The 21,800-nt window shown below is 54.8% G+C and overlaps 1 protein-coding gene and 1 non-coding gene across 2 annotated transcripts; both read left to right on the top strand.

Moving 5' to 3' along the window:
* The first annotated feature begins 1,501 nt into the window (after nucleotides 1-1,501).
* LOC144580594 (phospholipid phosphatase 2-like) lies at nucleotides 1,502-12,022 on the top strand. The gene is made up of 6 exons (XM_078358347.1): nucleotides 1,502-1,559; nucleotides 4,801-4,952; nucleotides 5,544-5,821; nucleotides 9,932-9,989; nucleotides 10,214-10,390; nucleotides 11,746-12,022. The coding sequence occupies exons 1-6, from the start codon at nucleotides 1,508-1,510 to the stop codon at nucleotides 11,893-11,895; spliced, it is 867 nt and encodes a 288-aa protein (XP_078214473.1). The 5' UTR covers nucleotides 1,502-1,507; the 3' UTR covers nucleotides 11,896-12,022.
* A 9,270-nt stretch (nucleotides 12,023-21,292) lies between these two features.
* Nucleotides 21,293-21,433, top strand: LOC144580629 (U4 spliceosomal RNA). Its single transcript, XR_013530541.1, has one exon. It is a non-coding gene; the product is annotated as a U4 spliceosomal RNA (small nuclear RNA).
* Nucleotides 21,434-21,800: the final 367 nt, after the last annotated feature.

The following is a 21,800-nucleotide window of genomic DNA, read 5'->3' as shown; positions in this document are numbered from 1 at the left end:
AGCCCAGCCCAGCCCCACCGTGAGTGCAGCAGCGGAACAGGAAGCCACAGGGCAGCCTGCACCTTTTCCTCCCACCCGGCGCCACAGTGGTCTCTGCTGTCTCCCAGGAGCCCCTTGCCCCAGGTGCAGGTGGCTGAGGAGCTCCCAGCTCAAGTCCAGTTGCTGAGACGCACCCTGTTTTGGTGTTGCTGGGGCAGGGGGGCTGATGGTGGGTCTGAAGGTTCAGGGTGGCGGTGGACCCGGGGACCCAGCCCGGCCACGTCCCACCAAGTGACCGGGAGTGGCAGAGGTCAAGGCTGGACTCGGGAGGGGTGGGTCTGACACTCCTGAGGCCTCCTGGCTGGTCCCGGCTGAAAGGACCCAGTGTGGGCCCCTGGGGCCTCCGTTCCCTGGCTTGGGTGCCCTCAGCCCCCAGGCACCCTCAGCTCAGGGCTTCCCAGGACCCGGTGGGGGCACAGACCCCGGCGCCATTTCATGGTTCCCACCTCCCCGTGCCCCCGTGCTCTTCCATGAAGTGGGATCGGAAGTGTGTTGGCAGGAACGGCTCCGGGGCATGGGGTACTCCGGGGACACCCAACACCGTCTCCAAGGTGGGTGCTGAAGAACCTGAGCTGCTGACATGCCGGGGATCGAAGCGTGCGCCAGGATTTTGAGTATTAGGAGAAAAGAAACACCCCTGTCATGAAGCTGCGGGCCCCTTCCTGCTTTCGGAGGTTTTTTATTTTTTATTTTTCATTTTTATTGATTATTTTTTGGGGGACAGAGTCTTGCTACATAGCCGAGGCTGGAGTGCAGTGGCGCGCTCTCGGCTCACCGCAACCTCCGCCTCCCGGGTTCAAGCGATTCTCCTGCCTCAGCCTCCCGCGTAGCTGGGATTACAGGTGAGCGCCAGCCCGGCCAATTTTTGTACTTTTAGCATATACGGGACTTCACCATGTTGGCCAGGCCGGTCTCGAACTGTTGACCACAGGTGACTGGCCCGTCTCGGCGTCCCGAAGTGCGGGGATGACGGCTGTGAGCCTCCGCGCCCGGCGCTTTCGGGGGTTTAAAGGTGCGCAGCGCGGGTGTGACTTCCTGGGAGGAAAGTGGGGGGACCCGTCCTGCGGAGCCAGAGCGCATCCTCCCCGCGGCCCCGTTCGCCGCCTTCCTTCCCCACGCAGGGACCCTCGAGCCCGGCACCACCGCGCGCAGCTCGGAAACGCGCACAGCCCGGGTCGGGTCCCCGAACTCCAGGAGGACGGTTCCCGCGGCGCCCACCCGCTCGCCCCACCCGCTCCTTCCGGCGCCGTGGGCGGGGGCAGAGTCCACCCCTCCCCGGGCTGCCGCACCCGCGCGCCGCTCCCCTCCCTTCCCCTTCTCCTCCCCTCCCCGCCCTCTCCGTCCCTCCCCTCTCCCCTCCCCTCCCCTCTCCCACTCTCGGTCCCCCCCATTCCGCGCGGGGCGGGCTCCGCGGCCACGTGACCCGCGGCCGGGCCTGGACGCGCAGGGAGCGTCGGGGGCAGCGGGCATGCAGCGGAGGTGGGTCCTCGTGCTGCTCGACGTGCTGTGCTTGCTGGTCGGTAAGAGCCGCGGGGCCCCGGGGGTGGGGACCCTCCCGGGAAGGACACAGCCCCGGCTCCGCGCAGCTTTGCAGCGACCGGGAGGCTGCACGCCTGCCAGGCCTCGGGGCCCCCGCGTCTCGGGCCCGGGGGGCTGGGGGGTCTCGAAGCGCCCGGGGCGCCGGGGCTGCCTCCCCGCCCTGCAGCAGGAAGTGGCCGTGCAGGGACCGCGCTCACCTCCCTCCCGCCGCTCCCGGCCCGGGCAGTGATTCACGCGGGCGGCGGGCCCGGGGGGTGGGAGTGGCCGCGGATCTCCCGGCAGGACGTCCGCGCCTCCACCCCCGGGGTGGGCGCTCTGGGTGCCCGTGGAGGGGCTGACCCGGCCCTGGCGCGCAGCGCGTTCGGTGGGATTCGAACCCCTGCGCCTCGGGCGGGAGAGATACTTGGAGAGAAAAGCTGGGTCCCAGGCTTGGGGGCCTCGGGAGACCCAAACCTGTCCTGCGGGTTTTCGGGCCAGATGGGGGAAGCAGCGTCCCGAGGCCCCCCCAGGGTCCCGGGAACAAAGGCCGACTGTTTGTTCTGCGGCTGAAGGGACAATGGTCCCGCAGTTCTGTCACCGCGGGGGGCGGGGGTGCGCTCCTCCCCAGCGCGTTTCCTGGTTCCATGGCATCCGACAGCGGAGGCCAAGCCCTCTGACCTCCGAAGTAGGCCCTCGTTAGCGTGGGCCAGGGGACAGCACGAAGTCCCCGTGGGGTGTCTGCCGGCCCTGGGCGCCAGGTCCTGAGCAGCTGTCAGTTAAACGTGTGTGGCACTTTCTGGATGCCAGGCGTTAAGTGGCATGCAGATAACCGAAACGGTTCCCTTACAATGGCCTGAGAAGGAGGTGCAGCCTCGGGGAGACGCCTGCTGGAGGCCACACAGCCGGGGGGGTGGCGGCCAGGCTGAGGGCACCACCATTCTGGAAGCTTCAGCCCATCACAGTGCAGTCCACAGGTTCCAGACGTGGCTGTGGGGGCAGCGTGAGGGTGGGAAGGCTCCCAGGGGTCAAATGAGAAGGTGCCTGTTCCGGGGACCCCAGGGAGAGCTTTCCAGGCAGAAGGAGGCCTGGGGCCGGTTGTCATGGGGGTGTCTGAGTCTCTAGCTGGAGTTACTGGGGCAGGGAGGTCGGAAATGGAGGCCAACCAGTGTGAGCCTCCACCTGCTGAGAGCCGCGGGGAGGGGCTGGAGTCTGTCATTGTCCGGTGACCCTGACCTTCCACCGGGCGGCAATTGCAGGAGCCTCTGCCCTCACAGCAGCGCCAGCCACCGCTGCGCCCCAGCAGAAGACTCTCTGCCCCATCTGCCCAGTGCTTGCCTCTCCAGGCCCCTGCGCTGCCCCTTCTGTTCTGCATTCCCTCCGCCTCTCCTGCCCTGTGAGGCAGACCTCTCTGTCTTCACTGCATCATTTCCCCAGACTCAGCCAGCATCGAAGGCGTGCCGTGTCCTAGGACCCTTGCAGCTGGCATGCAGGGAGGAGTGCGAGGCTCCCTGTCCCTCCTCAGACTCTCAGAATTCAGAAGAGCCACGCTTTTCTGTCCTTGCCCTGCTGGGCCAAAGGACGCCCTGCCTTCATTTCTCTCTGGGGGAGATGCCCCACGGTTTTGCTGTGCACCTGCCACAGGGAACAGGGAGCTGCCCCCGCCCCTGCCCTCTGTAGTTGACTCCGGCTTCCCTGGCCACCCTCGGCTCAGCAGGGCCCCAGGAGCCCCAGTGCCATGTGACACCTTCCGTAAGTGTGGAATTCAAGAGAATGTGCCTTTGATCCCTGAATCACCATGTGGTTGGCATGTGCCCTGGCATGAGGGTCAGTAAAGGGCAGGGGCAAGCATGAAGGCACCTCTACTGTGCCCCTGCTTTGACCCTTTCCTGACTTCTGTGGCCAGCTCTTAGGTTGAAATAAGTCTTGCCTGTTTTAACAGATGTTCATTAAACATCTGCCCTGGCCAGGCTCTGAGCAGGATCCAGGGACTCTGTCCTGAACACGACAGGCCCCTCCTGGTGCTGGCAGGTGGAGGGGGCGAGATTAAGTCCAGTGTCCCAAGGTGACTGCATAATTCCACATGGGACCAGAGGGAAAAAGAGCAGACCTTCCCTTTTATTTTCATTTATTTATTTATTTTCTTTTTATAAATTGAGACAGAGTCTCGCTCTGTCGCCAGGCTGGAGTGCAATGGCGCGATCCCAGCTCACGGCAGCCTCCACCTCCTGGGTTCAGGCAATTCTCCTGCCTCAGCCTCCTGAGTGGCTGGGTTACAGGCACGCGCCACCACACCCGGCTAAACAGACCTTTCCTTTTATGAGGGGGACGCCCGTGTGGACAGCCTGGAGGGGAGATGAAGCTGAGCAGAAGTGAGAGTCACTTTGGTGCCCGGCATGTTGTCTCACACCTGTAATCTCGGCACTTTGGGAGGCAGAGGCTGGGGGGGGTCTCCAGCCTGGGAGTTTGTGACCGGCCTGGTCAACATGAGACCCCATCTCTACTTTTAAAAATAAAAATCAGGGCCGGGCGCGGTGGCTCACGCCTGTCATCCCAGCACTTTGGGAGGCCGAGTCGGGTGGATCACGAGGTCAAGAGATCGAGACCATCCTGGTCAACACGGTGAAACCCCGTCTCTACTAAAAATACAAAAATGAGCTGGGCATGGTGGCACGTGCCTGTAATCCCAGCTACTCGGGAGGCTGAGGTGGGTGGATCACGAGGTCAAGAGATCGAGACCATCCTGGTCAACATGGTGAAACCCCGTCTCTACTAAAAATACAAAAAATTAGCTGGGCATGGTGGCGCGTGCCTGTAATCCCAGCTACTCGGGAGGCTGAGGCAGGAGAATTGCCTGAACCCAGGAGGCGGAGGTAGCGGTGAGCCGAGATCGCGCCATTGCACTTCAGCCTGGGTAACAAGAGCGAAACTCCGTCTCAAAAAAACAAAAAAAGATATTTTGGGCAGAGAGAAGTGTGTGTGCAAAGGCCCTGAGGTAAGTGTTTGCTGGGTTTGTTCAGGGAGCAGAGGGGAGCCGTGAGGGGGAGAGGGCCTGGGGAGTTCGTGTGCATCCGAGGGCGGTGGGAAAGGGGTGTTGCTTGAGCCTCCCACGTGCTGTGAGGAAAAACTCTTCCTTGCTGTTGGTGGGAGCAGCGGTGGGAGGCCTCAAGGCCAAGGCATGTGTGGGGGCCCCACGGCCCAGCTGGTTGGAGAACCTCGCAGCTCCCAGGCTCTTCTCCCCTCCAGCCTCCCTGCCCTTCGCTGTCCTGTCGCTGGTGAACACTCCGTACAAGCGAGGATTTTACTGCAGGGATGACTCCATCCGGTACCCCTACCGTCCAGACACCATCACCCATGGGCTCATGGCCGGGGTCACCATCATGGCCACCGTCATCCTTGTAAGGCAGGAGGGGTTCGGAGGGACAGGGCAGGGGGGTGGGATGGGGTACAGGTAAGGTACGGCCTTACCCTGGGTTCCTGACGGGGGGTGGCACAGCCCTGCCCTGGAGGTCTTTGGGGGGCTGGGGGACACGCCCTTGTCCCGAGTGGTACTTGTGGGTAATAGGAACCCCCCTTTGCTTTTTGAGACAGAGTTTTGCTCTTGTTGCCCACGCTGGAGTGCAATGCAGGATCTCCTCTCACTGTAACCTTCATCTCCTGGGTTCAAGTGATTCTCCTGCCTCAGTCTCCCCAGTAGCTGGGACTACAGGCATGTGCCATCACACCTGGCTAATTTTTTATTTTTAGTAGAGATGGGTTTCACCATGTTGGTCAGGCTGGTCTTGAACGCCCGACCTCGGGTGATCCACCCGCCTCAGCCTCTCAAAGTGCTGGGATGACAGGTGTGAGCCACCGAGCCCAGCTAGGGCCCCTTTAGAGTCCCCAGCTCTGCAGCAGCCTTGGGGAGGCCCATGGGGAGGACTGAGGCCCAGTGAGGGCCCACAGCTGACCGGGACCCCCGCTGGTTGCTGCGGCTGCCCCCCACACAGGTCTCGGCGGGAGAAGCCTACCTGGTGCACACGGACCGGCTCTATTCCCGCTCCGACTTCAACAACTACGTGGCTGCCGTGTACAAGGTGCTGGGGACCTTCCTGTTTGGGGCGGCTGTGAGCCAGTCTTTGACAGACCTGGCCAAGTACACAATCGGTCGCCTGTGCCCCAACTTCCTGGCCGTCTGTGACCCGGAGTGGAGCCGGATTAACTGCTCGGCCTACGTGCAGCTGGAGAGGGTGTGCAGGGGAAACGCTGCGGACATCACTGAGGCCAGGTGGGTGTGGACGAGCAGCCTTCACTCCGGGGGGAATGGGAGCTGAAGCCGGATGGTGAGGAGCCAGCAGGCAGGTGGTCAGGCAGGAGTGAGGCCTCAGGGCCCCAGGTGCCCTGCAGACAGCAGGAGGCCGGGGGGAGCATGCTCTGTCTCCCCTGAGTCTCAGCCCTGCCCTTTTCGCTGTCTTCTTACCATCTCTACTGATAGGTCCTTAAACGTTTCACCTCATCGTCCTTTTTAAAAAATCAAAATATTGGCCCGGTGCAGTGGCTCACACCTGTAATCCCAGCACTTTGGGAGGCCAAGGCCGGTGGATCAGGAGGTCAAGAGATCGAGACCATCCTGGTCAACATGGTGAAACCCCGTCTCTACTAAAATTACAAAAAATTAGCTGGGCACGGTGGCGTGTGCCTGTGATCCCAGCTACTCGGGAGGCTGAGGCAGGAGAATTGCCTGAACCCAGGAGGCGGAGGTTGCGGTGAGCCGAGATCACGCCATTGCACTCCAGCCTGGGTAACAAGAGCGAAACTCCGTCTCAAAAAAAAAAAAAATTGTATAAGATAAAAGTCACCATTTGTACAGTTCATTTTTAGTGCATTCACAATGCTGTCCAGCCATCTCCTCTACCTAATTCCAGAATATTTTCATCTCATCAGAAGGAAACCCCGCAGCACGGATAACGTGGCAAAACCCCGTCTCTATGACAAATCAAAAAATTAGGCCGGGCACACACCTAATTCTTTTAATTAGGAAAAGAATCTGGGCACAGTGGCTCACAGCTGTAATCCCCGCACTTTGGGAGGCTGAGGTGGGTGGATTACCTGAGGTTGGGAGTTTGAGACTGTCCTGGCCAACAAGGAGAAATCCTCTCTCTACTAAAAATACAAAATTAGCCAGGTGTGGTTGGCACACGCTTGTAATCCCAGCCACTCGGAGGCTGAGGCAGAAGAATTGCTTGAACCCGGGAGGCGGAGGTTGCGGTGAGCTGAGATTGTGTCATTGCACTCCAGCCTGGGCAACAAGAGCGAAACTCCATCTCAAAGAAAAAAAAAATAGCTGGGCATGGTGGCGCGTGCCTGCAGTCCCAGCTACTGGGGAGGCTGAGGCAGGAGGATCACTTGAACTTGGGAGGTAGAGGTTTCAGTGAACCGAGATTGTGCCTACCCCAGGCTGGGTGACAGAGTGAGACCCTGTCTCAAAAAAAGGAAAGGAAAGGAAGCAAAGGACCCTTGTATGCACTGGCTGTCACTCCTCCCCCAGCCCCTGGCAACCGCCGCTATCCTATTTTCTGTCTGTGGATTTGCCTGTTCTCAATGTTTCTTATAAATGGAATCATACACTATGTGGTCTTTGGTGTCTGCTTTCTCTTTTTCTTTTTCTAATTTTTTTTTTTGAGACGGAGTTTCGCTCTTGTTACCCAGGCTGGAGTGCAATGGCGTGATCTCGGCTCACCGCAACCTCCGCCTCCTGGGTTCAGGCAATTCTCCTGCCTCAGCCTCCCGAGTAGCTGGGATTACAGGCACGCCCCACCGTGCCCAGCTAATTTTTTGTATTTTGAGTAGAGACGGGGTTTCACCATGTTGACCAGGACGTTCTTGATCTCTTGACCTCGTGATCCACCTGCCTCGGCCTCCCAAAGTGCTGGGATTACAGGCGTGAGCCACTGTGCCCAGATTCTTTTCCTAATTAAAAAAATTTAGGAGGGGCTGTGCAAGATGGCTCATATCTGTAATCCCAGCACTTTGGGAGGCTGAGGTGGGCAGATCACCTGAGGTCAGGAGTTCGAGACCAGCCTGGCAAACATGATGAAAATCCATCTCTACTTGAAATACAAAAATTAGCTGGGTGTAGTGGTGCATGCCTATAATCCCAGATGCTCAGGAGGCCAAGGCAGAGAATCGGTTGAACCTGGGAGGCAGAGACCGCGGTGAGCCAAGATCGTGCCATTGCACTCCAGTCTGAGTGAGAGAATGAGACTCTGACCAAAAAAAAAAAAAAAAAAAAAAATTTGGCCACACGTGGTGATTCACACTTGTAATCCCAGCACTTTGGGAGGCTGAGGTGGGCAGATCACATGAGGCCAGGAGTTCAAGACCAACATGATCCACATGGAGAAATCCCATCTCTACTAAAAATACAAAAGTTAGCCCGGCCTGGTGACGGATGCCTGTAATCCCAGCTACTCAGGAGGCTGAGGCAGGAGAATTGCCTGAACCCAGGAGGCGGAGGTTGCGGTGAGCCAAGATCGCACCATTGCACTCCAGCCTGGGTAACAAGGCAATTCTCCTGCCTCAGCCTCCCGAGTAGCTGGGATTACAGGCATGCGCCACCATGCCCAGCTAATTTTTGTATTTTTAGTAGAGACGGGGTTTCACCATGTTGACCAGGATGGTCTCGATCTCTTGACCTCGTGATACACCCACCTCGGCCTCCCAAAGTGCTGGGATGACAGGCGTGAGCCACTGTGCCCGGCCCTTTCTGTGTTTTTTTTTTCTTTTTTCCCCAGCATATGTTAATCTTTTTATTGAATTGAGGACTTTAATGAATCTCTGACTTTCAGTGGAGTGTTTAACCTATTTATTTATAGTCAGTGTAATCACTGATAAGGAAGGACCCCTCTCATTTTGTTTAGGGTTGCCTACGTTATATCTTCCTTTTTCAGTTCCTCGTCACTGTCTTTTTTTGCCTTTAATTTTTTTTTTCTTTTAGTGATGAGGGTCTTACTATCTTGCCCAGGACTTGAACTCCTGGCCTCAAACCATCTCTGCCTTCCAAGTAGCTGGGACTACAGGCATACATCACCACATCTGGTTGGTTTTTACATTTTTTTTTTTTTTTTTTTTAGAAATATGGTCTCACCATGCTGCCTAGGCTGGTCTAGAATGCCTGGGCTCAAGCAATCCTTCTGCCTCGGCCTCCCAAATTGCTGGGATTACAGGTGTGAGCCCCTGAGGCCGTTCAGGCTAAATAATCTTTTTCTCTCTTTTTTTTATTTTGAGACAGAGTCTGGCTCTGTTGCCCAGGCTGGAGTGCAGTGGTTTGATCTTGGCTTACTGCAACCTCCGCTTCCTGGGTTCGAGCAATTCTCCTGTCTCAGCCTCCCCAGTGGCTGGAATTACAGGTGTGTACCACCACACCTGGCTAATTTTTGTATTTTCATTTTTATTTATTTTATTTTTTGAGACAGAATCTCACTCTGTCACTCAGGCTGCAGTGCAGTGTATAGTGGCATGATCTTGGCTCAGTGCAACCTCTGTCTCCTGGGTTCAAGTGATTCTCCTGCCTCAGCCTCTTGAGTAGCTGGGACTATGGGCATGTACCACCACGTCCTGCTGATTCTTTGTATTTTTAGTAGAGATGGGGTTTTATCATGTTGGCCAGGCTGGTCTCGAACTCCTGATCTCAGATGACCCACCCACCTTAGCCTCCCAAAGTGCTGGGATTACAGATGTAAGCCTCTGTGCCTGGCCAGGCTGAATAATATTTTTTTTTTTAGACGGAGTTTCGCTCTTGTCACCCAGGCTGGAGTGCAATGGCGCGATCTTGGCTCACCGCAACCTCCGCCTCCCGGGTTCAGGCAATTCTCCTGCCTCAGCCTCCCGAGTAGCTGGGATTACAGGCACGCACCACCATGCCCAGCTAATTTTTTGTATTTTTAGTAGAGACGGGGTTTCACCATGTTGACCGGGATGGTCTCGATCTCTTGACCTCGTGATTCACCCACCTCGGCCTCCCAAAGGGCTGGGATTACAGGCATGAACCACCGAACCTGGCCCAATCTCCAAATTAAATAAAAAGAAATCTTCCCTCAGTTCCACGGATGGGAGAAAATCCTGAAAAGAAACGCAGTGAAAACGGAACCGGTGCTGCCTGCTTGCCCCTGGGTGCTGGGTTCAGGCCTCAGAGTCTTCACGGGTCACAGCCCCAGCTGGAGACTCTGATTCCATGATCAGATAACTGGACAGGGCAAAGGGAGCAGCCTCTGCTCCTGGGATCTGGTGGCATGTAACGTCAGCAGCTCCCGTGTGGAACTCTCCCTTCTGCGGGAGGGGCGGGGGCGAGGGGAGGTTGGAAGATGCCCAGTGAGTCACCGGCTGCCTCTCCCCTCAGGTTGTCCTTCTACTCGGGACACGCCTCCTTTGGAATGTACTGCATGGTGTTCCTGGTGGTGAGTCCGTTTCTCCGGGACTCCCTTCCCTGGACCTCAGTTTCTCCAGCTGTAAAATGGGTGGGTCGTGGTGGTGATGGGGGGGAGGGATAACTGACTTGTTTGTAAAAGCAGGAGGCCCTGGGCTGGCCGGTTTTGTGCCCCCGGCCTCGGAGCTGCCATCTGTGCAGTGGGCGTGGGGGTGCCTGGCAGGGCACAGGCTGAGGCGTCCTCTCCCATCCCAGCTCTACGTGCAGGCGCGGCTCTGCTGGAAGTGGGCACGGCTGCTGCGGCCCACAGTCCAGTTCTTCCTGGTGGCCTTTGCCCTCTATGTGGGCTACACCCGCGTGTCTGATCACAAACACCACTGGAACGACGTCCTTGCTGGCCTCCTGCAGGGGGCGCTGGTGGCCGGCCTCACGGTGAGCTTCTGACCCCGACTCACCCCTGTGCTGTCCAGAGACCACTCCCTGCCCAACCCTGGTCCTGCCCTGTACACTTGCCCCACGGAGTCCTCCCCTGGGTCCCCTTTCTCCAACCCTGGTCCTTCCCTGGGACCCCTCCTTCCCCCCATTTCTCCCCTGTGACCCCTACCCCAAACTCCAGTCCTTCCCTGGACCCCTCCTTCCCCCCCAGATCCTCCCCTGTAACCCCTTTCCCCAACCCCAGTCTATCCCTGGACCCCTCATTCCCTGGGACCCCTCCTTCTCCCTGATTCCTCCCCTGGGACCCCTTCCCCAACCCCAGTCTATCCCTGGACCCCTCATTCCCTGGGACCCCTCCTTCTCCCTGATTCCTCCCCTGGGACCCCTTCCCCAACCCCAGTCTATCCCTGGACCCCTCATTCCCTGGGACCCCTCCTCCCTGATTCCTCCCCTGGGACCCCTTCCCCAACCCCAGTCCATCCCTGGACCCCTCTTCTCCCCATTCCTCCCCTGTGACTCCTTCCCCCAATCAATCCATCCCTGGGACACCTCCTCCCCCCATTTCTCGTCTGGGACCCCTTCCCCCCAACCCCAGTCCTTCCCTGGGACCCCTTTTCCCCCCATTTCTCCTCTGGGACCCCCCAACCCCAGTCCATCCCTGGACCCCTCCCTTCCCCCCCACATCCTCCCCTGGGACCCCTTACCCCAATCCCAGTCCTTCCCTGGACCCCTTCTCCCCATTTCTCCCCTGGGACCTCTTCCCCCAATCCTAGTCCTTTCTGAGGGCCCCTCCCTTCCCCCCATTACTCCTCTGGGACCCCTTCCCCCACCCCCAGTCCATCCCAGGACCCCTCCCCTACCCCCCACATCCTACCCTGGGACCGCTTGTCCCAACCCCAGTCCATTCATGGAACCCCTTCTTCCCCCATTCCTCCTGGGGACCCCTTTCCTCAACCCCAGTCCATCCCTGGGAACCCTCCTTCCCCCATTCCTCCCCTGGGACCCTTCTCCCCAAACCCCAGTCCTTCCCTGGGCACCTCCTTCCCCCAGTTCCTTCCCTGGGCCTCCTGCCTGCACACCCCAGTCCATCCCTGGGAACCCTCCTAACCCCATTCCTCCCCTGGGACCCTTCTCCCCAAACCGCAGTCCTTCCCTGGGCCTGTCAGCACCCCAGTGCTCTCCACTGGTCCTTCACTAAGAGGGCTCTCTTCCCCCCAGAGGCACTCTTCCTTTCATTGCCCACCTAGGCCGCCTGCTCCCACTGGGACCCTGCTCCTCCCCCTCCTGCTCATGCCCATGTCCCTGGTGCCTGTCCAGCCCCTGCCTGGTCTCACCTTCCTCCTCTCTGCCAGGTCCGCTACATCTCTGACTTCTTCACAGCCAGACCCCCACAGCACTGCCCAAAGGAGGAGGAGCTGGAATGGAAGCCCAGCCTGTTACTGATGGTGACCCTGGGAGAGGCTGACCACAACCACTATGGGTACCCACACTCCTCCTCCTGAGGCTGGACCCCGCCCAGGCAGGGAGTGGCTGAGTCCAGCTGAGGCCAGCCCCCCAGGTGGTCCCTCTGGCCCTGGGTAGGCACTGAGGACTCTGGACGGGGACCCTGGGCTGATGGGAGGGGTGCAGGCTCTGCTGCCCCCCACCGTGCACTGGACTGGGGTCTGGGGATGCCTAGGTAGCCCTGAGCATTTGGAGGGGGACCTGTTCCCGTAGCTCCCCACATATCCCCATTCCTTTATGGGGTTAAGGGACTGAAAGATCAGATAGTTGCTATTTTGTAAAATGTAATGTACGTGTGGTTTTTAGTAAAATACGACATTGGTTTGATGAGTGGTCTCAGTGCCTCCATTCCTTACGGTCGTTCAGGGACGAGTTCCTGCCGTCAGAGGCGACTCACCTGCTGTGATGGTGGAGGGCAGCAGCCAAGCCCGCCCTTGCGTTTCTCCCTGCACGGCGCTGGGTTCAAGGGTCAGCTGGGTCAGCATACCCCTCCCCTCTGCTCATGTCCGCCCCTGTGCACCTGGGGGCCCCGCTTCTGAAATGGGTAATTCAGGGGCTGATTTCCCTGAAGTGATGGCAGAACACACAGAGCTCGCTTTTTCAACAGGAGGGTAAAGAGTACATTTGTCTTTTGTATCACTTAAGTGTCTGCCGATGTTGTGTTTGCACCTGTCTTACTCCCTCACCCTGCAGGCTGTTCCTATCAGGACTTAGCCTATGGGAAGGGTGGTGTAGCCCTGGGGGGCAAAAGTGCAGCCTGGGAGCCCCACCCAAGGGGCTGCGATGGAGACCTGCCCTTGGTGGATGGGAAGGAAGGTGACCCAGACCCTGCAGAACTCCAGCTGAACCTCAGGGACTCGCCTCCATGCAGGTGTCAGATGGGATCCTGGCCGGGAAAGTCACACTGAAGCCTCCCAGGTATCCTAGGATGCCACAGCAGGCAGTGACGCCCGAGGACGAACGAGGCTGTGTCTGGGCTCAGAACATGTCTCTGGCAGTGGGTTCCCAGCCAGATCCCACCAGCAGAGTCACCTGTATCAGGAGCAAATGGGAATGACCCAGGTGCCCTGACAGCAGCCGACACCTCCGTCTCCTCCCAGGTGCAATGGCCTTGAAAACCAGGACCACAGTGAGGGTTGAGCACCAGTCTCTGGGTGCAGCTACGGTGCACAGGACTCCGGTGTGATCTGCTGCAGGGCAGGTGGTCATGGTGGGACCAGCAGTGAAGACTGAGGAGAGGAGGAAATTTGGAGTGAGGGAGAGGACGTGGCTGAGTCCGGCTGCTGGCTTTGTCTGGGGGAGTCTGTTCTTCAGAAACAGCATGTGCACCCCACGGCTGTGAGAGCAGAGAACAAGGGCTGTACTGACCAGACCCATCCACAGAGGGTCCTCAGGAGCCGGAAGGGCCCAGCTTTGGGAGCCGGTGGCCTGTCTCGCTGTCTGGGTGCTGCCCAGCTGGACTATGCATGCGCTGCTCTGCTCAGAAATTCTCACAGGTTCCCAGTACCAAGATAGCAGGCAGGGTGGCAGTTAGGACACATTTCTCTTCCCACATGGAGCTCTGGGGAAGCTCTCGTGTAATTTTGGGTTTACACTGCCCACAGCCTTATGGTTTCATGGAAAAAAAAATAGTATTTTCTCTCATTGTACAAGGAGGATATTTTTTTCTGTTGTTTCTCACAGGAAACTCAGATTGTTAGCCATGTAAATGTCATTTCCCATGGCTGTGTCCTGCTGGCCTGGCATTTCTCCCACCTTCTGAGGTTAATTGGTTTTTGAAGACCTCCTCCTGGCCAGGCACAGTGGCTCATGCCTGTAATCCCAGCACATTGGGAGGCCGAGGCGGGTGGATCACAAGGTCAGGAGATCGAGACCATCCTGGTCAACAAGGCGAAACCCTGTCTCTACTAAAAATGCAAAACCTAGCTGGGCATGGTGGCAGACGCCTGTAATCCCAGCTATTCGGGAGGCTGAGGCAGGAGAATCTCTCAAATCCAGGAGGCAGAGGTTGCAGGGAGCCGAGATTGTGCCACTGTGCTCCAGCCTGGCGACAGAGCAGGCTAGGTCTCAAAAAAAAAAAAAAAAAAAGAAAGAAAAAGAAAACTCCCCCTGAGTATTTGATGATATGCAAGACTTTTCTGAATGTGTCAGCTACCATTAGTTACTCTGGTTATCATACATACCTTATTTTTTAGACACAGGGTGTCATTCTGCTGCCCAGGCTGGAGTGCAGTGGTGCAATTACTGCTCACTGCAGCCTCAACCTCCCAGGCTCAAGCGATGTTCCTGCCTCAGCCTCCTGAGTAGCTGGGACTACAGGTGCACACAACCACACCCCACTTTTATGCTTACTTTTTTTTATAGGTGCATATGGAAGTATTTAGGAGTGAAATTTTGTGATCTGTAAATTACAATTTTTTTTTTTTTTTTTGAGACGGAGTTTCGCTCCTGTTACCCAGGCTGGAGTGCAATGGCGCGATCTCGGCTCACTGCAACCTCCGCCTCCCGGATTCAGGCAATTCTCCTGCCTCAGCCTCCCGAGTAGCTGGGATTACAGGCACGTGCCACCATGCCCAGCTAATTTTCTGTATTTTTAGTAGAGACAGGGTTTCACCATGTTGACCAGGATGGTCTCGATCTCTTGACCTCATGATCCACCCACCTGGGCCTCCCAAAGCGCTGGGATTACAGGTGTGAGCCACCACACCTGGCTATTTATTCCTCAACTGAATTTCTGTTTGAATTGAAACAACATAAAATCCGAATTTCAATAACATTATTTACATTTTTTACGTTAGTTGCTAGAACCTGACGCAAGAAGGCAGCATTTCCTCAACCTCACCCGGCAGTGGTGTGGCTTGCAGCCTTCTGGGCAGCGTTGGGGATGGGGATTTGGGGGCGTGTGAGCCCCCAGGCTGGCTCAGCAGTGCGGACTGGGCCTTTTCCTAGAGGCTTCTTAGCCGAAAGCCTGATTGCCCACCCCCAGTCTCCTGAACAGTGAGAGGCACATTGTCCTGCTGTGTAGAGAATCTTAGTTCTTGCGTCTCCTGCCGCATATTTTCAGAAGCTGGACAGCTCCCAGGTCCTGTCCCCTGTCTCAGAAATGACTTCTCAAGTCATACCCTGCTGCAGCATTTTGTTAGCCTGTTTAGTTGTTCTTTGTTTTGAGATAGGGTTTTGCTCTTCTCGCCCAGGCTGGAGTGCAGTGGCACAACCTCGGCTCACTGCAACCTCCACCCTCTGGGTTCATGCGATTCTCCTGCCTCAGCCTCCCAAATAGATGAGATTACAGACACCTGCCACCACGCCCAGGTAGGTTTTTTGTATTTTTAGTACAGACAGGGTTTCACCATGTTGGCCAGGCTGGTATCGAACTCCTGACCTCAAGTGATCCACCCGCCTCAGCCTCCCAAAATGCTGGGATTACAGGCTGAGCCACTGCCCCCGGCAGAGCCTCTTCTGTGACAGCTGTGATTTGTTGGCTAGAAGCCCAGTTTTGTTTTTACTCTGACTTGCTGTTTTATAAGCAGGCGGCCTAGTTTAGACATTTTAATGGCATTACAGGGATGGGAAATCCCTGGGAAGAACTAGCCGACCAGGCAAGGTGTGTGGTGAGGGCATTGCATGACAGGTGGACCTTTAGGTTATTTGGAATGACTAAGTTACAGCAATGGAATTTATGAATGAATTAGCCAAGTGAGTAAATAGATGACTGAGTAAAGAAGACTTACCTGAGGCTGGGTGCGGTGGCTCACACCTCTAATCCCAGCACTTTGAGAGGTCAAGGCGGGCAGAACACCTGAGGTCAGGAGTTCGAGACCAGCCTGACCAATGTTGAGAAACCCCGTCTCTACAAAAAACAAAAAAACAAAATTAGCCGGGAGTGGTGGTACATTCCTGTGATCCCAGCTACTCGGGAGACTGAGGCAGGAGAATCACTTGAACCTGAGAGGCGGAGGTTGCAGTGAGCCGAGGTCACACCATTGTACTCCCGCCTGGGTGACAGGAGCAAAACTCCATCTCAAAAAAAAAGAAGAAGACGACTTACCTGTAATTCCGTGGCCCTCTGCCCTCACCTGGAGTCAGGGCAGGAAGGACGACAGATGTGGATGGGAGGGCATCGCTGCAGGTGCTCACCTGTCTGGCTGGAAACCCCTGTGTGGACAGGCAGTGTAGCCACAGCAGCAGGTGTGCTCCCCTCCTTCAGGGGCTTCCTGAGTCCAGGGCCACACCGTAGGCTGCACCTCAGGGACTCCAAAACGGAACACGAGGGACGTTTCATCATAACTGAGCAATATGCACAGCAGTGGACGTATCTAATAGGAAAGGCACTTCTATGCTTTTGGAGGACTTTGGGTGTTTTCCTTACTGTAATCAATCAATTAATTGGTAAAACATCCTAGTCCACATCCTGACCTATTATAGATATTTGAAAGCACCTTTTTCCAGACATTGGACAGTTAGTTGAAAATCCTAGACAGTTAAGTACGTGATTTATAATATTTGTGGACATTGGGATGCAGGGAAGGGCTGGGTGCGGTGGCTCATGCCTGTCATCCCAGCACTTTGGGAGGCAGATGGATCACCTGAGGTCAGGAGTTCAAGACCAGCCTGGTCAATATAGTGAAACCCTGTTTCTACTAAAAATACAAAAATTAGCCAGCAGTAGTGGCGTATGTAGTCCCAGCTACTCAGGAGGCTGAGGCAGGAGAATCGCTTGAACACAGGAGGTGGAGGTTGCAGCACTGAGCTGAGATCGCACCACTGCACTTCAGCCTGGGCAACAGAGCAAGACTCTGTCTCAAAAAAAAAAAAACCCCCCGCAGGGAGGATGTGACTTCCAGAGCTTAGAGCAGGCACACGTCCAGTGTTAACATCACACAAGAATCCAGCGGCTCCTTGTCACCTCCCGCTGTGCAGCAAATTCTGGACCCCATGGAGACTGAGACACGAACTGCCACCTTCAGAAACTTTTGTTCCGGAAAAGTCCTTGCACTTCAGAATGTCACACCATGCCAGGTGTTGTGCCAGGTGTTTTCTTCTTCTTCGAGGAGACTTGCTCCCGGCAGTACTGTTAGCCCGGCTGCCTCTCAGGTGGGAGTGCAGCTGAGAGAGATGCATGTTCACATCATGCAACACGAATTCAAACCATGAAACAGCCACGCCACCTGTGGAGGTTTGTTTTGCCGACCCCGACCTGGGCACAGATGAATGAATGCTCTCTCACGCCCACTACGGTGATTTTGAATGGGGTGGGGATGTTTGTTAACTTCCTTTAGGGGCGGTTTTAGCAAACCCAGCCATGACTCCCTGTACCTTCTTACATTTATTTGGTATAGGTTGAATAACAGAGGCTTTAAGTTAACACACTTGTGGATAATTAACATGGTTGAAAGAGTGGTTTTGAATGATTAAACTTTTGGTTTTGGGCCCAGAGAAAACACCATTCACGTGTGATTCCCCTTCGACCTCCTGCTGAGAGGACCGTACAGCACAGGGTTTACATGAGTGAACACTTAGAATAGAGGCAAAGGGATGTGGGTAAACAGGCGACCGGGGAAGCTCGATGGTCCCCGTCTTTCACCCTACGGCTTAACATTTTAACCTAATGAACTGGCTGCCTTTAGCCCATTCCGTTAAAACCCTTCGGCCTTCCAAAAGGTTTGAGACTGTAAATTTCTAACTTTCCCTAACATTTCCCTCCTGTTTTGCCAGGCCCCCTGAGTCAATCCCAACGCATGGTGAAAACCACGTTTGGAAACTGTAAGGTGCTGGCTGTGTGGAAAATCACTTGCATCCCCAGCGTTCAACTATAAAAAGACAAGTATTTATACTGAGAAGCACAGAATTTTGTGACTACAGTAAAAGATAACATGAGAGACTCCTGGCAAAATCTGGTGTGTGAAAATGCCCATACATAGATTACAGACAAATATATATCATGCTAATGGAGGTGCCGGTCACACTTTGGACCTCGTAATCAGGAGGCCCTCATCGGACCCTGCGAACCTGAGAACCTAGTTCCAATTCAGCTTCTGCCGACAAGGTGGGGTCAGGTGCTTGGTCACAGCCTCCGCTGGCCTCATAATCTTTGTCTTTTATTTTTATTTTTGAGATGGAATCTTGCTCTGTTGCCCAGGCTGGAGTGCAGTGGAGCGATCTTGGCTCACTGCAACTTCTACCTCCCAGGTGTTGAAGATTCACACTTTGAATGAAGAGATCCCCGCAGACAGGCTTTGTGTGAGCAACATGGCTATTTATTCAGCTGGGTGCAGGTGGGCTAAGGCCGAAAAGGGCGTTAGCAAAGGGCAGCGGGATAGGAGTTGGTTTTATAGGTTTGGGGCGGGCAGTGGAAAGTTACAGAGTAAGATCAGCTACAGTGGTGGGTTGGGGCAAGGAGTGTACATTTACCCTATGTTCAGTTACAGTGGCAGCTGGGGTGAGGCAGAAGAGCAGTGAAGATGACAGGATGGGTGAGAGGTATTCACATTATCCTAAGAACAGTTGAGATGGCAGGTGGGGTGAGGGGCTTGTCCAGGGAAGCTCTGCTGGGCACTCAGGAACAATGGCAAAGGCAGGCGGGCAGTGGGAGACGATCAGCCCAGGCAGGCAGGACTTCAGACCTTCAGGCTCCAGGCTTGCATATGGAGACCTGACACAGGGTTCAAGCAATCTCCTGCATCAGTCTCCCAAATAGTTGGGTTTATAGGTGCCCGCCACCATGCCCGGCTAATTTTTGTGTTTTTAGTAGAGACTAAAGATGGGGTTTCCCCATCTTGGCCAGGCTGGTCTTGAACTTCTGACCTCACGATCCACCTGCCTCGGTCTTCCAGAGTGCTGGGATTACAGATGTGAGCCACCGAGCCTGACCGCCTCATAGTCTTTGTCTGAAATACAGGGGCAGCGGTATTCTTTTCAGGGCGGTCCAGGGTTCAGTGAGACGAGTTATGCAGGTCTCTCAGCAAGCGACTTGGGCAAGGGAGAGGCTACACAGGTGTCTTCTTTCCACAGTTGCTCAGAGCAATTGTGAGACTGGAGAGTAGCCCAGGTGGGAGAGTGGCCGTGTGCAGGGAGGAGGTGACCCGGTGAGGAAGGAGACCCAAGCATCTAGGGTCACCTCCCCCTTGACTTCCACACTGCATTTCAGTAGAAGTAAAGGGTGGCCGACCGGGCGCCACCTTAATCGCCCTCCTATAGATCACAGGCATGGTGTGGGGGAATCTTTCCGGAAGGCGTTGTTTTAACTTAAAGGAGTTCAAGCCCCACCTCACACCCACTCCATGCACCAAGACCCTTGGAAGGCGTTGTTTTGACTTAAACGAGTTCAAGCCCCCACCCCAGGCCCACTCCATGCACCAAGACCCTTGGAAGGCATTTTTTTGACTTAACGAGTTCAAGCCCCCACCCCACGCCCACTCCATGCACCAAGACCCTTGGAAGGCGTTGTTTTAACTTAAATGAGTTCAAGCCCCCACCCCACGCCCACTCCATGCACCAAGACCCTTGGAAGGCGTTTTGACTTAACAAGTTCTAGCCCCCACCTCACACCCACTCCATGCACCAAGACACTTGGAAGGCGTTGTTTTAACTTAAATGAGTTCAAGCCCCCACCCCACGCCCACTCCATGCACCAAGACCCTTGGAAGGCGTTGTTTTGACTTAAACGAGTTCAAGCCCCCACCCCAGGCCCACTCCATGCACCAAGACCCTTAGAAGGTGTTGTTTTGACTTAACAAGTTCAAGCCCCCACCCCATGCCCACTCCATGCACCAAGACCCTTGGAAGGCATTGTTTTAACTTAAATGAGTTCAAGCCCCCACCCCACGGCCACTCCATGCACCAAGACCCTTGGAAGGCGTTGTTTTAACTTAAATGAGTTCAAGCCCCCACCCCACGCCCACTCCATGCACCAAGACCCTTGGAAGGCGTTGTTTTGACTTAACGAGTTCAAGCCCCCACCCCACGCCCACTCCATGCACCAAGACCCTTGGAAGGCGTTGTTTTGACTCAAATGAGTTCAAGCCCCCACCCCACGCCTACTGCATGCACCATGACCCTGTCACATGTGATTTCTAAAACTGTAACCCCAAGACCCTTTCACGTGTCATATCTGGAATTGTAACCCTGTGTAAGGCAGGGCTTCCGTTTGGTAGAGGAGCTTGGCTGGTGCAATTACGCCGCCTCGCTCCAGCGCGCCCTCTGCTGGTGGCCGGGGGCACTGCAGGGCCCTCGAGCTCACAGCGCTGGTGGAGGACGCGCGCCCTCTGGTGGCCACCCCGCCGCACCACTTGAGGTCGGAGTGCAGCGTCTTCACCGCCATCATTCTGCAAATGCAAACTGACAGGGACCCCAGTGGCCCGTGTGTTTCTAAAAAGGAAGAAGTGACAATTAATTGGAAACCATAAGAATAAAATAAACATGGATTCACATTTTACAATTTGTGGAAAAATTCACTCAACGTAGTCTTCACACTTAAAATGCAAAACTGTCAGAGGTGTCTTAACCACAGTGACTTTATTTTAAATAAAAGCTTTAAAAAAAGCTAAATCTTGGCAGGGTGCAGGGCTCACGAGTGTAATCCCAGCACTCTGGAAGGCCAAGGCGGGAGGATCACTTGAGATCAGGAGTTCAAGACCAGCCTGGGAAAATAGCGAGATCCTCATGTCTACAAAAAATATAAAAATTAGCGGGCATGGTGGTGCGTGCCTGTGGTCCCAGCTACCCAGGAGGCTGATGTGGGAGGATCGCTTGAGCCCAGGAGTTTGAGGCCGCAGTGAGCCAGCCATGATCACACCACTGCACTCAAGCCTGGGAGACAGAGTGAGACACACACACACACACACACTCTCTCTCTCTCTCACACACACACACGTTAAATCTGTTGGATTATATATTTAGGGATTGAGCACCTTTGGTTATAAAATATTTATGGTCGCAGGAACAAGTTAATAACTAAATAAAGACCGAAAACTTACAAAAATATACCAGTACTTTAAGCAAAAAGCATTCTTAATTTAAAAATAAATTTTCAAGGTAATAATACACTCATATATTATTGTTAAAATCAGTAGTAACAAAGAAAAGTAACAATACTCATAGCCCGACACAAACTGATCACAATCCTTTATAAGAGACAACACTATTCTTAATCACCTAGATAAACAAACAGTAAGTAATCCTGTTTGTACGTTAATGTGCTGGGATTACAGGTGCGGTTACTTAATGTAAACACTAAGTAATGTAAACATTAAGTAATTGCACCTGTAATCCCAGAACTTTGGGAGGCCGAGGAGGGCGGATAACTTGAGGCCAGGAGTTGAACACCAGCATGGCCAACATGGTGAAACCCAGTTTCTACTAAAAAAAAAAAAAAAAAAAAAAAAAAAAAAAAAAAAAAGCTTTGCACAGTGGCAGTATCGAGGCCAATGAGGTTTATCTGAGGCGCAATTATTGCTAATTGAAAACTTTTCCCAATACCCCACCGTGACGACTGGAAGTGTAGTCGGCATTGGCAATTTTTGGCAGTCTCTACGGGGATGGAATAAAATAAATAAATAAATAAAAATGGAAAAGAAATATAAAAAATTAGCCGGACGTGGTGGTGCACACCTGTAATCCCCGTTACTTGGGAGGTTGAGGCAGGAGGACCCGTAAACCCAGGAAGCAGAGGTTGAAGTGAGCCGAGATCATGTCATTGTGAGAAGAGTAAAACCCCATCTCAAAAAGTTGTTTTTTCTTTAAAACAGGTGCGTTCCTCCTCTTGCCTTCTTAGGACTCTGTGCTCTGTAACTTAGCAGTGGCTTATAAACGCTTTTAATATCACAAGAGTGTGCGACTTGCCATAAATTCCATTTCGTGTGAGATCCGAAATCCTGTTGTTGGGGTCTGGGACAAGACCCCTCTT

Source organism: Callithrix jacchus, chromosome 20 (assembly GCF_049354715.1).
Source record: "Callithrix jacchus isolate 240 chromosome 20, calJac240_pri, whole genome shotgun sequence".
Taxonomy (NCBI): domain Eukaryota; kingdom Metazoa; phylum Chordata; class Mammalia; order Primates; family Cebidae; genus Callithrix; species Callithrix jacchus.
The sequence above is the reverse complement of the archived record's forward strand: the minus strand, read 5'-3'. Positions and strand labels throughout refer to the sequence as shown.

Coding starts and splice junctions, on each gene's coding strand:
- LOC144580594 (XM_078358347.1), top strand. CDS start 1,508: ATGCAGCGGAGGTGGGTCCTCGTGCTGCTCGACGTGCTGTGCTTGCTG. Junction 5,822..9,931: donor GCGGACATCACTGAGGCCAG/GTGGGTGTGGAC, acceptor CTCTCCCCTCAG/GTTGTCCTTCTACTCGGGAC. Junction 9,990..10,213: donor ACTGCATGGTGTTCCTGGTG/GTGAGTCCGTTT, acceptor CTCCCATCCCAG/CTCTACGTGCAGGCGCGGCT.